Genomic DNA, 17853 nt, shown 5'->3' on the forward strand with positions numbered 1-17853 from the left:
GTGGCTGCAAGTGTATTTTCATAAATAAAAGATTTAGAAGTCAGGCATATGTGGCAGTTTTTTGGGACCAGGTCAGTGTAGTGTGTCTGGTGACAGTTGGAATGTTTATTTGCCTTTTGTTGAAAGGGATATTCTGTGTTGTTTTTGTAAATCCCCTCCGTATGCACGCCCATGCTGGACTGAGTGCTCAGCATGAAAGGTTGTTTTTCCTGCAGGAATCTTAGGTGACCCATGCAGGGCCTTTTCTCTCCTCTCAGGAGCATCATCTCCACAGGGAATGGGGAGCTGACCCTGAGCAACTACAGCAACAGAGCAGCGGGCTCTGAGTGCTCTTCAGCTGTCACAGGTCAAAAATTGTCATGCAGTGCAAAAGAACAAACCAGCTTTTTATTGGAGGACATGTAAATGTTATAACACAGATCTGGACTGATCTTTTGACCCTAAGGTGGTTACTTAGAACCTGCATCACTGCTTTTTTACCTTAAAACATTTTCTCTAACACCAGGGACTGAACTGACCTGACCTCTGCAGCCTCTATAATTAGTTTTTTATAATGAATTAATGAGTTAGCGGGGGTTTGTTATTATTATTGTTATCATGAAAGAGTCCTTATTAATGGACAGTTCCCCAGCTTTCTAGGATGGAGATAAGGGAACATGGTTTTAAAGGGATTCGGCAGAAAAAATGTTTGCAGGAAAGAAGGGATTTGAGATTGCAATTGCCTGCAGAGCTGTAGTCAGGAGTAAAGAATGGGAGGTTCTCACTTGGAATTCATTTAGTCTCTAACGCAACACAAAACAAACTAAAACATAAATGCACTATCTCTTAGCTGACTTGTGACAGCTTATAATGAATGAATGTGCTGCAGATTGAAATGTCACGCTGACGTGCTTGTGAATAAGAAATGAGTTTCATCAGCTTTATTCAATATATTTCTATCTGTATCTGAAGTACTGAACAATCCATTTTGCTTGGGAATACATTTGGAAGTGGAAGAAGTTGAAATGTGCTCTCTGTAGATATTAATAAAATTCTATTTTTTCTTTTTTTCGCTTCATTCCCAAAAATAATAAGTGGGAGATAGGCTGGGTTCTGGCTTTGAACTTGGAAAGATCTAGGAAATAAAAGTGGAGGAATCCAACTGGCTATTTGAATGTAATATTTGGAAATATTTAAATATTTTTTATATATATATATATATATATATATATATGTATGTATAAATAACTTTACATATAGATTGAAAAAAAGGGGTTTGAGAAAATCACGTCCGTAATATTTATGGAATTTTTTGTCCATATGTGAATTAAAAGTACTTTATGAACTGCTAGATCTTTGATCAATGAAGCAATCCCTGATTATAGTTCCCTCTGCTGACATCTTGCTATACATGAAATTCCCATTTCTTATGGGAAAAGACGGTGGGATCAAGCTTACGGAGGAACATGTTTAATAAATGATTTTTCCTGACCTATCATTCTGTTAATAGTAAAATTTGGTGATAGCTTCAGTGCTTCTGTTGCTCAAAACGAGTTTATTTTAATGAGGTTCATAGGTGAGATGATTTTGGCTGTGTTACGTACACATCTATCTCAGAAGAGGATTTTTATATTTTGCACCATCTCTTACAGTTTCCCTCCTTGTCTGACCCTGTTTTTTCCCCTCTCTCTTGTGTGAACCCTTCTAGATGTTCGACTGGATCAGCCACAACAAGGAGTTGTTCCTGCAGAGTCACACAGAGATCGGTGTGAGCTACCAGCACGCCCTGGACCTGCAGACACAGCACAACCACTTTGCCATGAATTCCATGGTGAGTTGAGGGCACGCTGTGAGCAGCACAGGAGGGAGGAGAGGGCCAGCCCAGGAGGCCGCCTCCAGTGCACAGGGCACCAGGGACCTGTGCAAGGTGATGCGAGGAAGGTCAGGCTGGCTGTGGCAGCAGCAGAGAGTTGCCCTGTCCAGTCAGACACTGATGTATGGTAACCTCCTTGACTTAAGAGCGGCACAGCCCTGCGGAGTTTATTAACATTTTGGAGAGTCAATACAATAGCTAAGTTTTCGACATTTCTTTGACTGGGAATTCATGAGAGCTGTAGGATGCACTTTAATAATTTATACTTCTCCCTCCACACCCTGCTAAGGTGCTTTTCAAAACCTTGAAAAGGGGACACTAATCAAGCTGTCAGTTGTGGTCACAATGGGATTTTGCATTTTTTCAGTTGTTAATTACTCAGAACTTTCGAATGCAACCCAATTTACCTTTCTTTTTCAAAAAAGAAAAGTCATCATTATACCTTTATAAGTGCTTTGCTCGTTTTCTTATTCTTTCCAGACATAAGGTATTTGTCTAGGAAACTGCCCTGCTTTCAGCACAGAAATGAGGACAGGATGTATTGATGTTTTGATCATTGCAGTGGGATAGAAGAATGCGTGTATACCCCCTGCTGCAACTGCACAGTGCAGAGATGAGCCCTCTCTGGACACTGTCAACTGCAGCAAAGCTTGCCCTGAGTAAACCACTCCAGCAGGTGAACCTCCTCCTGCAGTGCAGGGTTAGGCTGCCGCTGCGTGGGGGCTGACACCTCAGAGGTGGTGGAAGTTGATGGTGTAAGTCACTGGAGAGCCACACCTGCTCTGCTGCCCGCAGGCACGGCACTGGAAGAGCAGCTGTCTGAAGTGGGAAAACGAGATCCCGACTACCCGAGGAAGTTAAAGACCCCACACTGCTTTCATGAGGTTACAGGCATTAACCCTGGGATCCTGGCCAAATTCCAGATCAGCTAATTAACTTCTCTGACCTGAATTCCACAGGCCACTTCCACCTAGCTAGCTGTTCCCCACTTAAAGCACTGTGCCTTCCTAGGGCATTGCATAACAGTGGGAGATGAGAACTGTTTATAAAGCCTATTAATGTGTTTATTGTGATTATATCTGAACAGAGCACTGAAAACCAGGCTCTAGGCACCTGATAGTTAAACTTGCCATCACAGTGCCATCTAGCAAAATCCAGGAAAACACTGCTTCCATACCACACTGCTGCTCTCAGAGTCCCAACAAGTAAATGTGTCCTGGAGGTTAGTGCATTAAATATCATTTGACTTATGAAATATGCGAATTTGGTCATAATTCTTCAGAAATACCATTAGAAGAGTCAGGATCTCCCTTTATCTCTTTTTTTTTTTTTTTTTTTTGGGTATGGTAATAATACCACAAAATATGGTAATGTAAAATAACATTGTCTAGTATTATTTTCTTAAAATAACTGGGAGTTAGGCTTGGAAAGAGATCATTGCTGTTAATAGAAAATTAATGATTTTGCTAGAAATTGCATTTATAATTTACCTGGATCTTTTTACACGCAATGCATCAGCAACTGTTGGATTGAGAATAGCTCAGCTGTTTATTACTCAGAAGTATGAGTAATAAAATAATGAAATATTGAGGCACTTTTTTTTGTTGTGGGGCTTGGGCTTTTTTATGGTATTAAATTTTGTTTTGTTTTGTTAATACATTAAAATCAGTATCTAGTGAAGATCTGGAGCAGGACAAAGTAGCTAAAGATGGCTGAATTTTAGCAGGGAAAAAAAGCCTGCAAACTTCAGTGAATCTTGGATCAGACCTTGGATCTCTAAGGTGTTTTGTTTTGATTGTGTTTATTGTTTGGTTTTTATTCTTTACACTGTGCCTAGTGTCCTTTAAGCCTGGAATAACTAATAATAATTAAAATACAGTCTTCAGTTCCTCTAGAAAATGTACACCCCTAATGTTTACTGTGTCATGCCTTTTGTTGCATGATCTTCCCATGCATCTCTACAGGCATGCTGTGACCAAAGCTCCTTTTTGGAAAAACAATTTGCTACTCTGTTTGTTACAATAATAATTCTTCCTTCTAAATGGTCAATGTGGGATGTGGGGAAATCATATATTTGAGGTAATAAACTGTTGTGTGGTATTTTTCTTTCAAATAAGGAGCATAGATTATTTTTTTCCCTGTGATTCAAGGCAGTGCTTGTTTTCACTTCAGTTTCAAAATAAATTGATACTCTTTATCACAGCTGTATAATGCTTATACTGAAGCAATAATACTTTTCACAAAGATGAATATTTAGCTCAGACCTTTTTCAAGCAATATCAATAATCTAATAAATTCGCTAGAAAACAAAACCTCAGTGTTCCAGTATGGCACAAAGCATACTGGGTGTAGCTCTGCACTTGGATATCTGGTGTACATGCCATTTGTTCTGACTAAAGTTATTTGTATTTCCCTTGCCTGGACTTTTTTATGCCTGGATCTGATAACTTCCTTAAGTTATGAGTTCCTGCTTTCTGCACACAAATATGGGAGTGTTCAGTGCTAATATTGCTGCCTGTCCTGCTGTCAGGGAATTACACACACACAGATCCATCCATGTTGTCCTAAATCACAATATATTTTAACATGTTACAATTATCATGTAAAGGCTAATAATGTCTGTTGAAAACTCCCAATATCTGTCTTCAATGAATCGTATTTTTCTGTATGTAGGCTGAGCTAAAATGCCATCCAATAATACAGAGGCTACATGTAATTGGTCTTGTTATAGAAACTTAAAGGTCTTAAAGATATCTCAGGAGAGGTTTTTTTGTCACTGAAACATTCTGCTTTGGATTTATGTGTTAGGTTCATTTCACATATAGTTTCTAAAGTCATAGTAGCACAGTGCAAACTGGTTGTTTTTTAATTTTATTTTAAAGAAAAACCCTTCAGCAATCAAATTTCACTTGCAATTAATCTGCAGAACCTTTCTCTTGTAACCCACCTTTGCTGATTGCCATCACAGTATCTCACCTAGTCCTCTAGGAAATGAGATGAACACAGCCAAATTCCTTGTAGATTTATTCCTTTCCACTGCTCGTTTTTCTTTTGTGAGTGTCAGGCATTCCTTTCATAAGTGTGTCACAAGAAATTGTTGTCCCAGCCAGGCTTGGAGGGTTTCATTAAGAGGGGAGGTCTCCCAGCATGCCCATGAGGTGATCGGGGTGAATTCCTTTATTTCCCTGAGGGGGATCATTCCACAGTTGCAGCTCCACTACTGTCAGTGCTTGTTGCTGACACTGAGGGCTCTTATCTGAGCACGTGCTGGGACCTGGGCAGTGCTGGCTGTGCTGCAGGGAACAGCAGTGTCACACACGACGGGGACCAGAATCACGGCCTTGGGCCACTGAAATGGGCTGAGAGCTGGTGGACAAAGAGGGGAATGGGAATTCACAAAGCACTGCTCAAGGCTTTTGTAAACTGTAAAAGAAACTCTTACCTATCATGATATCAATGTGTATGTAGGGAAATTTTTGTTTTGTTTTCCAGCCTGGTGATTTTTAGAAGGCAAAAATCCCCTTTTCTGGACTGAAGTTTCAAAGTCGAAATAAAGCCAATAAAAAATTAACTCTAACTTGAGGAGTGCCTTTGAAAAGTGTGCAAGTACATGTGAAATAACTTTTTTTCGATGCAGAAAGGTACATATTAGCCAAAATTTCAGTGTACCCTAGTGTCGTGACTACAGAACATCAACTGAAATGCTTTTATTTCTAGCCATTAATACATTTTTCCTCGTTTTTGACCTATTGTGCTCTTATATAACTATAAATGAGTGATCCCTTGCAGTGCTCTTCGGGGATCCCTCTCGGTTTTGAAAGAAAGATGAGGTTAGGTTGAATTTAAAGTGAGACTTCCCATGCACCTGTGATTGAGGACTTTCCAAGCCTAAAGGAAAAACAAAGTCACAGACATTAGTTGCTCTATTGAATCCTATTAAGATTGAAAGATCTATATAATATATAATAGAAAAAAAAAATCTCAATTCACTCAGTTTATAGAAGTGAACAAACCAGAGGGAAAGGAAGATTTAACTTTGTGAAATGTCAGCAGATGGAATTTGTCAGCATAGATTTTCCATTTTACTTCAGAACATTACACACTGGCAGATAAAGATGAAAGAAAAAAGCCTGGCTTATAATGTTTGTTCTTCTTCAAAGTGGAAAAGAAATATCTTGCATTTTGTGGATTGTGGTCAGTTAAATGTTGGGTTTCTTCCTGAAAGTAAATTATGGATTGCCTTGAATCAATACTGCGTTTTACTTCAATCTGCAACAGCAATACAGAAGAGCACATCACAGGTGATACTGCACTTGAGTGCCTTTGTTGCTCAAAAATGAGCAGGAGAATGTCAGGAGTCTCTGTTTTCTGAGCCTTTTCCACTTGGTGCCCAAAGAATGGAGGTGTGAGCTGGTGATTCCCAAACTGCTCCTTGCTTCCTGCTGAAAAAGCTGTGGAGTTAGTGGGTTGGTACCCGTCCATGAAAAATTCTCATATAGGAAAGAGAAATTTTCATCCTTATCCCTGTATAAAAATACAACAGATGTAACAATATATAAATCTCTCTGACTTAAAAACCAGACTCTCAGAACATCTGCTGCAGTTCAGCTAAACTTAGCCTTACCCTCCTGCTGGTTAACATGTCTGAGCACTGGAGCCATTGGGAACCACGGAATTCACAGTTGTTTCCTCCATGCCCATTGCATCGCAGTGGCCAAAATAATTCAGCATGGAAAAAAATAAATAAACAAAATCAGGACGGAAACAACCATTTTCTACATGAAATCCAAACTTCTTCAGGAACCTTTTCTTCAAACACAGCAATCTTCCATGACTTTGGCACAACTCATCTAAGTGTTAGCACCTGTAGTGATGCAGCTCTACTTTCCACCAAAAGGATTGACCTGAAATGTTGCAAAATGATCTTGGCCGAGGTTGATGCATGAAGGATTTCTGGGAAAAAGGCTTAAACATTTAGTCTGATTTCCAGTTTCTAACCTAGAGGGAAAAAAAGAAATGTTGAACTGTGGCTGGTGGTCAAAATTTCAAATCATAGTGCCTTTTTTAGTATACTTTAAGCTCCAGAACAATTTTGGTTGGTTTCTCTAGTTGTAGTGGGGGAAAAAAAAAAAAAAAAAGTTAAAAATATTTCTAACAATTTTGAGTCAAACCCAATTTTTAAGAAAAGGGTTTTTGATAAGGGGAGAAAACAAGACTGAAGGCTGGTTATTGCTTTAGATCTATGTTATTTATGTGACAGTTGTCACAGTCACGGTTTTACCAGGAAGGATTGAGTGTCTCAGAGGGCTGGGGCCCAATCTTTTTCCCCTTTAGCACCTACAGTTACGGTGAATGTACTTCATAGTTATCCCACACACTTTGCAGACATACTTTGCCCTGCTTTACAACTTTGTTTGGACCTGTGCCTACCTTGGCAATGCTCTGTTGCATTTTGTGTTTGGATTGGCAGATGAGATCCTGCTCCAACAAACGCTTCCATCTCTGATTTATTATTTGCCCATGAGTAATGCTGCTAAAATCATCAGGGCTGTGTCTGTCCTTGTGCCTGAGGGTCTTACAGATTCTACTCCCAGAAATTTCTAAAGCCCTTTGGAGATAGTTTAGAGAGACAAGAAAGCAGCAGTAAGTCATCATTAGAAAAACATCTCAAATTTAGAGATGTCACTTTCTTCTGGTGAGGAGGAAAGAGAAAGGAAAAGTGCTTACATCAAATGATTTTCCAGGAATCTGCAGGACAGCTGTCATTTGTCTTTTGATGGTGCGTCATTGCAGGACACTGTCATGATGGTTATTCTTTTTCAGCTTACATGCCTATGCAGAATGGGGGTATTGTAATGCAATTACATTGCTGTCCACGGTTAGGTTTGAGAAAAAACTATTCTTCCACTTCTTCAAGGCTGAATAAAAACAATAATGGAAAATTCTTATGAAAGAACAGAAAATATTACCCTTTTAGAGGCTTTTGAATCCTTCTAAATGCAGAATAGAGTTGAATAATATCTCTGCTGGAGAACAGCTTAAAATAGCCTGCAGAAAAGATAACATTTTAACTGAAGGCCATAATGTAATAGACATTTCTATGGAAACACTTATATTTCTATAGAATATCCTTATGAGCTCTTTTAAATTCTGTACGTCTTTTCCATTTGTTGACACTACATGTCTATAAAGGGTTATCAGACAGTTCTCAAAGGGCATAAAGCAAACCTTTTACTTATGAATATGTGGATATAGCATCCAGAAAGATGAATTAATGCAACAAAAAAATATCAGGAATAATATAGAAGCAATGAGTACAGCCTAACAGGTGAGTAAAAACTGAAGTACGGAAAATTAGTTTTACGTAAATAAATTCAAGGAGAGAGGGGGAGATAGAAGTGTTAGATAATGGCACAGATGTACAGAAAGGATCCAGAGGGATGTGTTTTTATAGTGGAAGGTAGTATGCCTGCTATTCACGCATATTTAAGCAGGTGGTTGATTGCTCTCACTGAACTGCTTGGCTTTACTCCAACTGATGGTGTTTGGAATGTGTAATGAAGGCAGAGGGTGGTCACAGTTCTTCCTTCTCTTTATTTATGTGTGCTTTTTAATTTTCAGAATGCCTATGTCAACATCAATCGAATCATGTCTGTGGCGTCAAGGCTCTCGGAGGCAGGCCACTATGCTTCCCAGCAAATCAAACAAATATCCAGCCAGCTGGATCAAGAGTGGAAGAGTTTTGCTGCAGCTCTGGATGAGCGCAGCACCATCTTAGCCATGTCTGCAGTCTTTCACCAGAAAGCTGAGCAGGTGAGTTGCTTTGGGGAGAGGCAAAATGGTCCCGTGCTACCTCAATGAAGGTGATGCTGAAGTTATTGCTTGACGGTATTTGGCTTATGTGCAGTGAGGCTGAGGGCTTTGTTCCTTGGGGCTCAGGGTCCCAAAAACAAACAGCAACCCTAAAAACAGCCCATGTCCTCTGGTGAGAAAGGAATTATGTGTTCACTGTAGTAATGAGAAAAAATCTGATCATGAGTGGAGTACACTGGTGCATTAACCAACTGGTTTATTTCTAGTATTTCATTAGTGCTGTGAACAAATTCAGGATTATTGTGGTCAGGAAAACAGTATCTGCACTCATGTATATGTGCTTTGTGCAGAGGAACGTTCACACACGACACAGGCACAGACCAGCAGGCAATTTCTAGGAGCCAAAGAATATTATTGTTAATGAATTTTACGGAATTCCTTCCAACACTTACAGTGCTCTCCATAGCCCCAGACTTTGTTAGACCTCACTGAGTAGAGATTTCAGAGACAGCTGCAAACATCAAAGAAAATTTTCCATACCCCTGAACTCTAATTTGTGTCTTTAACAGCTACTAGAATGGTTCCATAGTTCATAGCTAGAATAAAGATTTAAAATGTCACTGAATGAACCTTGTGGGTTTTTTTGCATCTAAACCGGGTCCACCTAATGATGATGCTTCAACATTGATTATATCTTGATTACATTCATTTTCCAGGGACAAACACTGCTTTGGGGCTCTCTTCAGTATTGTTGTGTGCTTGTTTTTCCAAGTAGTTAATACCAAAGCTACTAAGTGGGTGTGCTTGATATTTATAAAATAACCCGTACTCAAATCATCTGAAGAAAAAATTGTAAGAGCTAAGCTGGAAACTGTGTCTCTTAAGCCAGAATATATGTGTAGAAAAGGTTATCTTAAAGAGTAAAGATTTTCCTCATTGTTTGTTTCTGACTGTAGAATTACAATGGATTTTTCTTTATTCCGTGTTCCTTATTGACAACAGGCAATAGCATAGAGCAATTACTCACCCTACTGGGCACTTACTCATGTAAGCACACTCAGTGCCTTTGATGGGACTGATAATCTAAGAAGATGCCCAGTACAAGAACTTTCATCTCCTTACAGTGGGCACTGTAGTGATTTGGGGTAGTCTTCCTGTTAATAATTGGTCATCATATATTCATAAAGGAAAACCAAAAAAAGAATATATATGCTGTCTGTAGTCACAATGAAAATGTTAGGGTTTATTAATGAATTCAGTAGTTCTTGTTTGCTTGGTTTAAGTTTGTGGTAGTTTTTACCACTTTATTTTATTTTTCTTTTTAATGAGTGACCCCCTATTTTTCTGAAGTATCAATTTTGTTTGCTGTTTCTGAGGACCTGCTGAGGTATTGTGCAGCATGAAAGGCAATAAACCAGAAAACTATACTGACCTGCCTGGTACCTCTTCCCAACAAACTGAAGTTTGTGCTGTTTGGCACGAGCCAATCTCTCATTATTAACAGACAGGAAAATTTTTAATTGTTCCAGCAGTTGCTCCTCAATTGCAATAAGAGAAAATTCAGTGGAAGAAAAATTCTGATGTGAAACTTGTGAACACAGCTACAAAAAAGAAATGCGGGTGTCACTGTGTCCATGAGCCAGGACTAAAATTTCATCCCTGCTTTAGTAACTCTGGCAGGATAAACCAATGTCTTGAGCTAATAATTTGGTCATTTAACCTCTGTATTATATGAATAATGAGGTGTTCAAGATTTGGTCTTTAACTAAGTCTGTTGTCTATCAAACTTTCATTCCAAATGTGACTCTTTATTAGGAGACATCAGCCAGAGTGGTTTGGGTTTTTTTTCACTCAAATCAGGGCTTCATTATTTTACAATAAACAGGGCTTACTATGAAATAGGGCTTTATTGTGGATCAAAGATAAACTCACTATTTCCTCTGTTGCAGATCAAGTCTATTTTCATTCCCTTTGTACTCTCAGTAAGGACACTGTTGTTGCAGATGCAGCCATTTCTCCCAGTGTATCCCTGCTTCCCTCACACCGATCTCTGGTGCAGATTGTCATTCCTTCTCCAGTGCAATAAGCGGCTACAGTCTCTTTGTTCATTCCTTCCCATTGATTGAAGCTCTCTGTGATGCCAACAGGAAGCCAGTCTTCTAGGACCATAATCTCTCAGCCTCTGGCACACCCCAGCCTGCAAGGAAGTTGTTGGCTGGGGGCAGAGATTTATGAAATATCTATAATATGCAAGCTGTGCAGGAAGAAACTTGTTTTTTCAAGGTCTCTTCCTAAAGACCCCACACAGAAAACTGCACAGAATACAATCTGTCTGGCTTGGAAGGATGAAAGGCTGAGTCAACCCTGCTGGGAATTGAACCTCACATCTGTCTTCATGTGCCTCAGAATCACAGTGCTTTCCTGGCTTTTATTGCAGATACATGTGGCATGTATGAATGGGACTCAGCTGAATTGATTCCTGGATGCTTTACTTTTTTCTGTTCTTTTTTATTTTTTTTTTTTTAGTGTGTATGCACATACTTGTCTTTCTTAAATTTTTAAGCACTACTAGTACGTACTAAACCATCATCAAAAAAACAGTGAAGAAAAGGAAAAAGTAGAAGTAAAGAAAGAAAACAAGATGAACCTTGCCAACTACTTAGCCTCCAGCGAGGCACCCTTCAACACAAGTGTCTGATCAAAAACCGGCAGACTACACTCAAAACAACCACTTTGTCCAGGTCAAGGTAGCACTCAACAGATTTAGTGGAGGTGTTTCCCAAACACCTATCTTTCCACCTGCTACAAATCTCTTGATTCGTTGGTGTTTTTTCCTTCTTTCCTCCTCCTTTTTTTTTTCTTTTTCTTTATTTTTTTTTTAATTTCCCCTCCCCTTCTCAGGCTAACAGGGAGATATTCTAGAGCAAAAGAGAACCTGCTTCTCTAGGTTTATGTATGTCTGAAGCTATTCAAAGTGTCAGGAGGTCATAGGACAATGTCTTATCTCACTGGGATTTCAAGAGAACTTGCTGATTTACTCCAGATGAGATTCCAGCTCACCAAGCAGCAGATGGAGGAAGCACCCACACAGGTGTCCTCCCTGTTTTGGATGTAATCTCCAAATGTGCTGAAGTGTTCATAAGATGTTCTCTCTACAGATCCTGTCAGAATGAACAAATTAATGTTTTGTATTAGCCGGGAGATCTCAACCAATTAATTCTGGGTCAGAGTCCACCCTCAGAAGTGCATGAGCAGAATTACTGTTTAAGGTAGTAGGTGTTAAGTGCACACACTAGACATTCATGCTGCTTCTCAGAAAAGTGACCCCTGACCATTTGTTTCATGTTACTTTACTCCCCAACCAGGAAGATTAGTGTTCTCATCTCTCAGCTCTGCCTGGATCTCTCTAAGCACATCTTCAACTCCTCTGTATGAGGCAAGGAAATGAAAAAGAGAAAAGCAAAGAAAAGCAAAGCAAAGAGAAAAGGAGGAAAAGCCAGTCAATATTGATACAATGCAGGGCTAAAACCAAAATATATAGGGAAATTCCAGAAACAGCATCAGGAAAAATACAAGTAGCTTCATACAAAAAATTGAAAAATTCAGGATAGCAAGAGGCATTAAGAGTCAGTGAGGAAAGTGGTTTCATGGCTGTCTTCCCATCTTTCCCCACAGCCATTCTGGCATGAAAGCACACTAGAATTCTGTTTAAAATTTTCTGGGTCCTGGAGAACCACCCTGGTTTTCCTGCAGCTTCCACACAGAGGCAAACAGTGAGCAAGGACTGGGCAAAAAATATAGAGAAATGCAGCGTACAAAATGTCTGAGCTGTGTTTTGGAGCAACCATGTGTCACAGCAGAGTAGACCCTGTGGAAAATTCTTTAGAAGTCTGAGAATCCTTTATTACCTGTTAGAATTTGCATCTCAGGTTGTGAATTAGGAGTAAGTGTAGTCATCATTCTTAAAAGATTTTTGGATTGGGTCAGAGACACAAAGGTACCATAGGGACTTCTTTATTTTTTTGGGAGACATTCTTCCTAATCTTTCCTAGAGCCTTGAAAAGCATGGACAATTATTTTAGCCTGTCATTTCAAATCATATTTAAGGAGTTTTTGTGTTCCCAATAAGAGATATTCTAGTCAATAAACTAATTATGAATTTGAGCATTTCATTTAAATGGTATTGAGTTCTAGTAGACAGTAATGACTCCTGTTCCAAACTAACAGTTAGCAATTTGCAATTTTAAATGCAAGTTTTTGCAACTCAGTCAAATGGTGATTTGGTGATAAGGATTTGCTTCTAGCAGGAAGGGTTACATTTAAATAATTTTTTTGTCTGCCACAGTGTGTGACAAATAATAAAAATTAACAAAGCTGCTCTTTTCAAAATATCCAAATCAATAGCACTATCACCTGAACTCACACTTTACAACTATCCTTAAAAATCCCCTGTTTGCTCTTCCTGCATGACTCTGCACACACAGCACAGATCACTCTGCACTGTTTCAGAATATCAAACACTGACAGGCTGCATCTCTTAAAACTTTTTTGAACAGATGATGTCAACTGCTCTTGCTAGTGGCAGAAGCAAAATTAACAAAGGAATTGTGACGTTGTCTGTATACAGAAGATAGATGCAGAACAAGGTGGACATGCATTGGATCTTCTTGGTACTTCTCCCACATACTGTGCAAATCACAGTCTGGAGATGCGACAATAGATGAGGAACATGACTATAAGAGCTTTTACTGAAATTGGTCGAATTCAGCAGTTTCGATAAGGACCATAACAGTGTGATTGCAGCTGCAGGAGCACTCATCTGCAAGGTGTAAAGGTCTTTTGTTCACTGCGTCGACCAAGAAGTTCATGGAACAGCCCCAAAAGGGATTGATCTCAGCTCTGTGCTCTTAAACTGCATAGGAAATTATGTGAATTCCATGACTTTGGCACAAAATATGATGACTTCAGCTTCATGCAGGGGTGTTTGGGGATTTCATCTGAACACATTCGACAGATCATAAGTCAAACCAGTGCAGGAAAGCCTGCCATCCTTGCCTTTAGCTTTCTAGAAACGTGGTCGCCACTGGTAGATTTGTACTTTGAAGACATGAACATTTAGGAATTCATCTTTGTCACCAAATCTTTGTGCACAGAGGTGTTTACAATGCAAACACTTTATAGCCTTGATTACACAGCAACATGGTGAATAGCTTTACACTACCAATAAAGAAGGATGCTGATGCCAGAGACAGAGTTGAATTGGAATTCTTTGCTTTGAATCAATCTCACAGCCCATCATGCTGCGAGCGAGTGCTTAACTAACAAGCCACAGGTGAACACTTCAGGAGGTGACAAAGCTGTGATCCTGGGGTGGTTTTGTGGTGTTATACATTTGTCCTACAGGGCACTGCATCTGTTATATAATTAGCTGTTCTTTTTTATAAATAGCCCAAGGTATGGCAGGCTGGTTTAACAGAAAAAAAAATGGAGGAAGAGAAAGCATTGATGAAAAGTAATGAGGTGGCATTAGGCAGCTTGTATGGACAAAATAGGAACATGTGAGCTGTGTCATTGAACCAAGCCCTGCTTAAAAGAAAAACAGGGTGGAATTCTAAGAGATGAAATTCATCTTTTCTTTTACAGAACAGGCAGCACCCAGGAGAGCTTCCTCAGTTTGTTCTGCCAAAGTGCATCAGCACTCCTCTGGAGGCCTCTAGAGTGGAAAATTATTTTTTTCCACCCCTTTGCACCCCAAAGTGTTCAGTTTCTGGCTGACTGTTAAGGCTTCCAACCAAGGTGCTAAACCATATCAATTGCAATGGCAATGCTTTTTTTTTTTTTTTTTTTTTTCCCCCCCCCTCCCTCTTCATGGACATCTGCCCACCAGGAACTGGACTGAGACCAGCAGCTCATTTTGTGCTGGCTGCTTAGCAGCCATGAGATGTTAATGGTATCTGATCACTGCTGACCTGGGCCAGAAGCACACGTGTGACCCAGGGGCTTAAAGCCTTGGCATCCTAATAGTAACCCCACCGAGCCGGACCTGGGTTGGGAACTCCTTGAATGCAGACTGTCTGCCTTTCACTGAAATGAAAGTCATCAGTGATTTTAAATGGGAGTTTTCTGTTGCTCATGTGAGTAGTTTTAAGGACAGGTAAATGACTGAGGGAAGAGAGAAGGATGAGACAATGACAAATGCAGCTGGAGGTGTCACTGTGCCCTTTTGTGCTTCACACTAGTGGTTTTTTCTAGGCATTTTGCACCCTGCCTTTTAGGAGTGCGGTGTTGTAGCCTCCCTGGTGGTGTGCAAAGACTGTTAGAATGGGTGTTTGCTGAACCTGCTTAAATAAGCATTTCTTTTTAATCCAGAAGAAACAGAAATCATTCCTTTGGATCTAGGTGTCCTTCGAGTACTGAGGAGGTGACAGGAATGTGCCTTTCCAAGGTGCCCAAAAGGACTCCTTTGTAACTTGTGTTCAGTCATATGTGGCACTCTGCAAAGTTTTCTAATGTAGATGAAGTTGTTTTGTGTCACTGTTGCTCATTGTTCCTGGAATTGTTTCAGTTCCTTTCAGGTGTGGATGCCTGGTGCAAAATGTGCAGTGATGGAGGCCTCCCCTCAGAAATGCAAGACCTGGAACTGGCCATCCACCATCACCAGACCCTCTATGAGCAAGTAACACAGGCCTACACAGAGGTATGTGCTTCCCAAAGCAAATGTGATTGTCTGCTAAGTGCTAACAGACACGTGACAGCATTTAGGAGTTTAGCTTTTCTAAATGAGGTAGGATTTCCTTTCCATTTCTGCAACTCTTGCAAAGATAGAGTCAGACCTAATCCCAGGCTATAGTGCATGACTTCCAGCAATTTGCTTGTAAGGGAAGAACCAAAGGACAAATCTGAAATCATACAGAAATGAAATCTAGAACCACTGTTGGCACCCCAAAGAAGAGCCATTTCGCCATCTCTGCTGAACTGGGAACCCCTTTTTGCCACCATCACCTTTACTCCTTTTGCTTTCCTTCTGTGGATGAGTCCTGGCTCTTGCACAGGTATACTAGTGGCTCAAAGGGTGCCAAAGGCTTTTTTCTTCAATGTACGAGTCAAAAAGTCCTTCAAAGTCCTAAGTGCAACAAATGCTTAAAAGACTTTCTTTAGATAGAATATAAAATCATTTAGGCTGGAAAAGACCCTTAAAATCCTGAGTCCAACTGCTGAGCTAAAACTATCATCTACCACTAAATCCTGACCCTAAGATCCATCTCAGATGTATTTGTATATACTGTTGTAAAATATCTCAGACCTAAATAGGGTATGTGTTTTTTTCCCTTAAAAGAGGATGCCAAGAATACTGAGACAAATTCTCTGGAATTTTGTGGAAAAACAAAACAAAAACAAAAACAAAAACAAAACAAAACAAACAAACCCCCCAAAAAATCCACATGAACTTCTTTACTTGGTTTTTCCCCCATTTAGGCTACAGCATAAAGTAAAAGCTACTGACAAAAAGTCAGTTTCCCTGGAGTGTGCTGTACTGGAGTGTCTCTCTGGCTGTGAAGGATTTTGCTCCTTTCAGGGTTTTCCAAGATGAACTGGAGGACTGTGGTAGTGTTTGCTATACTTAGTAAATGATCAAGTGAAAACTCCAGGACAGAATATACATACATATATATACATATATATATATATATATATATATATATATATATATATATATATATATATATATATATATATATATGTATGTATGTATGTATATATATGTATATATATATATATATGTATATATATATATATGTATCTCCCACTTGCTCATCCCTTGCTCAGGCCATCATGGAGGAATGATATATTTGCTCTAAACCCCTTTTTTTTTTTCCCCCCTAGTGGAAACTGTAGCTGTTTCACAGATGGTACCATAAATCTTTTCACTTCCAAGGCTCTGGAGGTCTTCCTGGACGACTATAAACTATATCTGCAGATTTTCACTTATTCCCTATCTTTGTTTAGAGCAGCCATGGGGTGATTCCACTAACACAACAAAATTTATCTTTTGGTTCACCCAAGGTTACATAACTTTTTCCAGAAGCATTTGCATTCTGCCCATCCTTTTCCTACCTCAAAGCCAGGAATGTTACCAGGTGATAGGAGTGTATGTGTGTTTTGTGTCAGGTGAGCTAAACTTTCCCACAATCCAGCAGTAGTTGCATCCCTCTCAAAATAAGTGAGAAAGGATCAAGTTTGCTTTGACAAATGCAACGCTGGCACTTACACCTTACTGGGACTGCAAGTTGTGGGGTGTGGTTCCATTCATCTTAAAATTCTTGCAATACTTAAAAATATGTTGTAAATAAGATGTAAGTGAAGTGATATGACTAACCTGGGTTGTTTGACTTGTCTCCTTGCACAGTCCTTGAAAAATTCAGAAAGGTTCACATGAGAAGAGTTTTGTTGATTTATTTTTGCAGTTATGAGGAGAACATGGAAATGACTGAAAGAGCACAGTAGGTGGCTTCTCCATTTGTGAGGCTGTTACTGTCTGAAATCTGCTCGTTGGGAAGCTCTGAGAGCACAGACCTTCTGAGCTATATTGATTTGGAATGCAATAATATTCACAATTTTGGAAAACAAACTTTTTAAGCTGAAGAATTTCAGAGCTGCAGATGATATGAAACCCTGAAATATCTAACCCTTGAGAATACTGAGTACCACTGGTTACCTGATTGTCACCATGCTCCTTTTCATTTATTTAGTCCAGTGTGATGGGTCAGGGATGTAAGTGGAGAGCAGAAAAACACTTCTAATAGCCTCTGATCTGTATTAATGATTATTACCAGGACAACACAGTGACTTCAGATCTGATCTTTTATCTCTCTCTGTGCAGAGAATAACTAGGAGGTTATCCCCATTAGGGAAAATCATAACTTGTAATCTCTGAGGCTTTTTAGATGGACAACAGAAACAGATTGCCATACAACAGATAAAAACCTACTTCCCATAGAAGAGAAAGGAGTGAGAGACAATGCAGAAGTGTGGTTATTAATAGGTCTGTATTGTAGCACCAGCTTTATAAGAAAGTTGTTCTGAATAAAACATGTGTGTTACATTTTCTGTGCAATCACATCTCTTACTGGTAAACTTTAGAACCTTTACTTTTAATCACAGTTCTGCTGTGATTGTAGCAGTGTAAA

At 39.5% G+C, this 17853-nt stretch overlaps 1 protein-coding gene across 5 annotated transcripts in view; it reads left to right on the top strand.

Annotated features, from left to right (window-relative positions):
* Positions 1–17853, top strand: part of KALRN (kalirin RhoGEF kinase) — a 473232-nt gene that overhangs the window by 215177 nt on the left and 240202 nt on the right. For all 5 annotated transcript variants that reach the window (XM_066190284.1, XM_066190280.1, XM_066190281.1 and 2 more), the window contains exons 6-8: positions 1688–1810; positions 8474–8665; positions 15231–15362. In XM_066190284.1, coding sequence (XP_066046381.1) covers positions 1688–1810; positions 8474–8665; positions 15231–15362 — 447 coding nt within the window. The remainder of the gene's footprint in view (positions 1–1687; positions 1811–8473; positions 8666–15230; positions 15363–17853) is intronic.

This window comes from Chamaea fasciata, unplaced genomic scaffold (genome assembly GCF_029207755.1).
Source record: "Chamaea fasciata isolate MVZ Bird 193981 ecotype frontalis unplaced genomic scaffold, bChaFas1.0.hap1 SCAF_8, whole genome shotgun sequence".
NCBI classification, from domain to species: Eukaryota; Metazoa; Chordata; class Aves; order Passeriformes; family Sylviidae; genus Chamaea; species Chamaea fasciata.